The 6,149-nt window shown below is 36.0% G+C and overlaps 1 protein-coding gene across 1 annotated transcript; it reads left to right on the top strand.

The window, feature by feature from the left end:
• Nucleotides 1-1,207: 1,207 nt before the first annotated feature.
• On the top strand, nucleotides 1,208-3,525 carry LOC132166587 (glucan endo-1,3-beta-glucosidase 8). Its single transcript, XM_059577434.1, has 2 exons — nucleotides 1,208-1,543; nucleotides 2,391-3,525. The coding sequence occupies exons 1-2, from the start codon at nucleotides 1,209-1,211 to the stop codon at nucleotides 3,493-3,495; spliced, it is 1,440 nt and encodes a 479-aa protein (XP_059433417.1). The 5' UTR covers nucleotide 1,208; the 3' UTR covers nucleotides 3,496-3,525.
• Nucleotides 3,526-6,149: the final 2,624 nt, after the last annotated feature.

Below are 6,149 nucleotides of genomic sequence, written 5' to 3'. Positions count from 1 at the left end.
CCACATACCCCCTCAAATTACCACACAATTGAAAATGTTTCCCTTAAACTTTCAATTGTAACAATTAAAGATGTAAACCCGGTCCCGGTTATTGGCCAAAACTGGGAACCGAAACCGGGGTACGCAGTTTTTCATTTTTGAAAACCGGAATCAGAACCAGGTACCCGGTTAACCGGTTATATAATAACCAGCCGGTTCCGGTTGGTACCCGGTTATCTGAATCGGATAACCGGTTATTTTAATTTTTTTACATTTTGGGCTTATTTTAGGTATTTGGCCTAACTTTTGGGCTTAATTTAACCATTTTATGCCCCATTTTTTTTTAAAAAAAAAATCAAAAATCAAAAATCAAAAATAAAAAATAAAAAATAAAAAATATTAATAAATATACTCAATTCGAATATATATAAAATTAAAAATATATTATTATTATTATTATTATTATTATTATTATATATATATATACCCGGTTACCCGAGTATTTAAAAACCCCAAAACCGGTAACCGACCGGTGCCTTATTTTTACCCCTAGTAACAATCCCAAAAAAAAAAATTATAGGTGTATTTTTGTCTTTTTGACAAAACTTTATGGTCATTTTTGTTTTTTTGTTGGCATTGGGGGGAATATTGGAAATTTTTTGGTAGTTTGGGACGGACATTGTCAATTAGGTAGTAGTTTGAGGAGAATATGTGGACTTTTCCCCAAAAAAATAATTTAAGGTCATTTTAATCTTTTTACCAACTTTGGGAGGACATTGACAAATTTTGATAGTTTATGAGAGACATTGATTCAATCAACATTTTGGGAGAACATCAACAATAGGTGATAGTTTGAGAAAATATGTGTATTTTTTCCTTATTTATTTATTTCGTTCTTTCTTTTTCCTTTTTGTCTTAGAAGTTCAACAATTTTATGCCAACTAAAATTAGAAACCAGGCTTTAACAAACATTTTGACAATAAATAACATGGAGAAACTCATTAAAAGAAAAAAAAAAAAAAATACAACGAGGAGAAATTAAAGGACTACCCAACACCACGCAAAGGGAGAAGAACCCCACTTTTCTCTCTTGACTTTTATCATTGCCATCCATTCTCAACTCTCCTTCAAACACAAGACCCATATGAATTCCCTACCTCCATAGCCCCTGCTATTGCACCCCCTAGCTAGCCAGCTGCTACCAATATTCCAAATTGCCGGCTCAACCCATGGCACGAGCCGTGTGCACCATATGGACCCTTTGTGCAATATTGGTCTCAGCCACCCTTGCACAAGGCATAGGTGTTAACTGGGGTTCCCAGACATCGCACCCTTTGCATCCTAGCATTGTGGCTGGCATGCTAAAGGACAATGGCATCACAAAAATCAAACTTTTCGATGCAGATCCTTGGACAGTCAGTGCCTTCGCTGGGACAGGCATTGAGGTCATGGTCGGTATTGCCAATAATCAATTGAAGGACCTTTCCGACAGCTACAGTAATGCCAAAGATTGGGTTAAACATAATGTCTCCAAACATATTCGAGATGGCGGCGTCGATATAAGGTTCAAATTAAAATATACTTTTTGATTAATATTGATATGTTTCTTGAATATTCCTACACTGTTTTTTTTTTTTTTTTTTTAATTTTATTTTTTTTTTATAATAATCGGGGTATTAATTGGGGTGAAGCCTTCACCTCGACTCTGGGACACCATGCAAAGCGCTCTCTCCATATAGGTTGAGTAAAGCTTAAGCTTTCGCCCATGGGTGTGGCCCCAAAGAATTATTCATAATGAAAGGGTTAATAAGCTGTTCAGTACCTAGTTTTTCACTTTTTTTCTTTTTTTTTTTTTTTCCCACCTAGGTTTTAAATCGTATCACAAATGATATCTGACTTATGGGTAAAGTCTAATTTAATACCTTCGTCACATTCCTATCAACCGAACTAATTTTGGCCACCCCATTTCGGCCCTGGGGATGGCTCAGCCATCCTCAATTGCCAAAATGGTGATGGCCGGCCACCCCCCATTGGCCCAAATGGGGTGGTCGAGCTACCCCATATTTGTCTTTTTCTTTTTTAAGTTTTGATTTTTTTTTTTAATTAGTTTTATGATTTTTTATTTTTGTTAGGACACGTGGCATATTTTTGTTAGAACACATGTCAATCTGTTAGTTTAATTAACGGAATGGTGACAAAGGTACTAAACCGGCATTAAAAAAAAAAAAAAAGTGAAAACCTAAGTACTAAAAAAGTTATTAACCCTATAATTAAAGGGTTCGAACCTCAGACCTAATGCTTCACAAGGCATCATGGCCAAGAGACTTACCACTCGAGCCAACCTCTTGAGAATTTTAGTCCTATGGTGATTTTATAACATGTTTTCATTTTTGCTGATCTAAATTGTGCAGGTATGTTGGTGTTGGAAATGAGCCATTCTTAACGGGTTTCAATGGTACTTATGTTAAGACAACTTTTCCGGCATTAAAAAACATTCAGAAGGCTCTTGATGAGGCTGGCTATGGAGACAAGATCAAAGCCACAATACCCCTTAATGCTGATGTATATGAGTCACGTTCAAACAACCCATCTGATGGTAATTTTCGCAAGGATATGCGTGATCTTATGCTTCAAATAGTACGTTTCCTCCATGACAATAAGTCACCATTTTTGGTAAACATATACCCTTTCCTCAGTCTTTATGACAATTCCAACTTCCCAGTGGATTTTGCCTTTTTTGACGGTGGCTCCAAGCCAATTCAAGATAAGAATGTCCAATACAACAATGTGTTTGATGCAAACTTTGATACACTCGTTTGGACATTAAAAAAGAACAACTTTGGAGACTTGAAAATCATTGTCGGAGAAGTCGGATGGCCGACGGACGGTGACAAAAATGCCAACACAAAGCTGGCTAAAAGATTCTACGATGGTTTCCTTAAGAAAATGGCAAACAAAAAGGGAACCCCGCTCCGGCCAGGACCGATGGAAGTGTATCTCTTTGGCCTTCTCGACGAGGATATGAAGAACGTTGCACCAGGGGATTTTGAGCGCCACTGGGGGATTTTCCAATATGATGGGAAGCCCAAGTTTTCGATTGACTTCTCCGGCCAAGGGCGTGAAAAGATGCCGATAGCCGCAAAGGGAGTCCAATACATGGATACCCAATGGTGTGTGTTGAAGAAGGATGTTACGAACATGACGGGGACGGGACCGGATGTTGACTATGCATGCTCCAACTCCGACTGCACGAGCTTAGGTTACGGGTCATCGTGCAACAGCATGGACGTACGTGGGAACGTATCGTACGCTTTCAATATGTACTTCCAAATGCAAGACCAGAGTGTTGAGGCTTGTGACTTCAATGGGCTTGCTGAGATCGTAAAGCAAAATCCGTCAAGAGGACATTGCATGTTCCCGATAATGATTATGAGTGCCGGAAATAGGATTGGTTTGGCATATGGAGTAAATATTTTTGCTGGATTGTTGTTGATCAGCTTGTTTGCAACAATGTGAAATTATCGAAGCCATGAAGCCGGAGATCGAGTTGATGCTATACGTTAGAAAGTATGGTCTTTTGTATGTTTTTTTAATTCAAATTCTTTAAGGTGTATATTTCTCATGATAATGATGCCAAAATTGCCATCAAAATTGAACCACTGATTTTTATTTTATTTTTAATAGTAATTTTTTAAAAAAAATTAACATCATTTACTAAAAAACGAAGAGATATTATTTTATTAGTAAAAATAATGGGTATACAATATTCTCATTTCTTTGGTACATCTTCATAATCATAAAATTAATACAACAATTCTTAATTTTGAAAGACCTTTCTCCTAATATTAAGCAACACCATTTTAGTAACAACATACACCACCAAAGTGTTAATTATACCTTAATCAAAAAACCAAATCAACAATATTGTTTCTTTAACTATAATCTAAACCAAACATCAACCAAGCATTGTCTCTAATTGATCACTGTTTGAACATCGCTTCACTTCGTTCACTCCGCTCCGTCTACTCGGCCAATCTCTGGTATTCCAATATTGCTCTCTATGACCGAGAGAATATGAGCCACTAGTTCCAATCAAAACTTACACAAATTTGCCATTGCCCTTTCTTTGAGTAAGTTCTAAATTCATTTCCCTTTATAGCTAGGTTGATGCAAAAAATTAAGAAACCATCTAATGCCTCACCAAACAAATATTCTAGTATATAACAATCCAATGATCGCATGGTCAGTAATGAGGAAAATGTACACTTCCAAGATCAACACAAAAGTTAAACATGGACATGTTCCTTTGCAAGGCAATCCAATGAAAACATCATTATTATTTTGTATGTTATGCCCACAACTCAATGTAAAACTCATGCAACCAGTACATCTATACATGCATGCTAGATCCAAAGTGGCTTCAATAGGACAACAACCAATTCGGTAACAAAATGCTTTGTTGAACATCCAAAGGGCTAAGAACTTTTTATTATTATTTTTTTTAAAAAAAAAAAAGGAAAAGAAAAAAAAAAAAAGCAACAACATTTCTTTGAGAGTTCCAAGAGGAAATTTTGTAGGCTAGAGTGAGACAACCCAAAAGCTAAACACCTGCAGCGAGAAAAGTAAATAGAGACAAGAGCTGCAAATTAATAAACAAAACAAATTTGCAAAAGAAAATAAAAGAAAAGCCAACAACAAGAAAATCAAAACACTTCAACCATGAATTTGCAACCCAGACAAAGAGATGTTGCAGTTCATAGGATTTTCGTGAAGGAATGGCTGAAATGAGGAATTGGGAAGAAGAGACAAACGAACTTTTCAAGAGAACATACAACAAGGATTTTTTTTTTTTTTTTTTTTTTTGAATCAACTACTATGAATTTGAACTTTTGAGCATCCTCCTTTACACTGTTAGAATATATTGTGATATTATTAAAATGAGAGCCCCTACTATCAGGTCCATCCTGATAACACCCATTTTGCAATCTCCAATTACTATGTGGCACATCATCAATTTAAGAAAAATACAAAAAATAAAAGTGAGAACAATGACAACAAACCAGAGAAAAAAAAAAAAAAAAAAAAAAACTAGTAGTCGACAAGACCCAGGCCAGACCCGTGGGTCTGGTCGGCGGTGAACGCCTCAAACCCCGCCGGCCGTGACCCGCCTCAAAACCCATTTCTAATGCCTCAAAACCCGTTTCTAATGTCTCAAAACTCGTTTTTGGATTCAAAACTAAAACCTAGAAATGTAAGGTTAACCCTTTAGGAATTTTATCACCATAAAATCTAGTGTATTTTGGTCCAACTTATTTTTGTACACTTTTTATGTTTTTTCTTATGCGTCAGTTATTGATTGGGGGCTATAAAATGGGTGTTATCAAGATGGTCCTGATAAAAGGTTTTTTCTATTAGAATATATTAGCACGGATTGTAATTGATAAAATCAAATCAGGTATATTGATTTGATTTTACCAATCATACCATTTTGTATCATCTTCCATCCCTATAAATGGGGATCATTTGTATTGTAAAATCATTCATTGAATAAAAGTATAATGTAATCCTTAGGGCTTTATCCGTGGATATATAAGGTCATAGACCGAACCACGTAAAAATATTTTGTCACTTGTCTATTTTATTATCGCTATTTTATTATTCCGCATTTTATATTCATAGCATTATGAATTTTTTCATGGTGTCAGAGCTGTTGGCTAACGCCAAACTTCGATCCTAACTATCTTGTGGATTTCATTTCTTTTTGCCTATCATGATTATTCTCTTGCAGTGCTCACAAATTTTCAAGGTGAAAGTTAGTTTGATTTACTGCAAAGGCGTAGGAACAATGCGCATCCAGTTCTTCTTTGACCCTGTTGGCTTTGCTTGTTCTCTGCAAGATTGTGTTCCAGCCCACACAACGCACACAGCAAGTGTGACAATGAGCCTTTGGTGGGTGATGCAGTGAGAAGTTTTTGCAAAGATCGACATCTTGAAGGCAATGAGGGATTCAATGAGCATCCACGAATGGATGGGGCAATTGGGTGAATTTTTATTGATTGATTTGGTAGCAGATATTGTTCATTCTATTATTGTATATCCAAAAAAAAAAAAATTGTATGTTGCTGATGCAATGTGTGAGAGACGAAGAAAAAAATAAAAAATCAAAAGAG

This window comes from Corylus avellana, chromosome ca11 (genome assembly GCF_901000735.1).
Source record: "Corylus avellana chromosome ca11, CavTom2PMs-1.0".
Lineage (NCBI taxonomy): Eukaryota > Viridiplantae > Streptophyta > Magnoliopsida > Fagales > Betulaceae > Corylus > Corylus avellana.
This window is presented reverse-complemented; position numbering and strand designations above follow the sequence as displayed.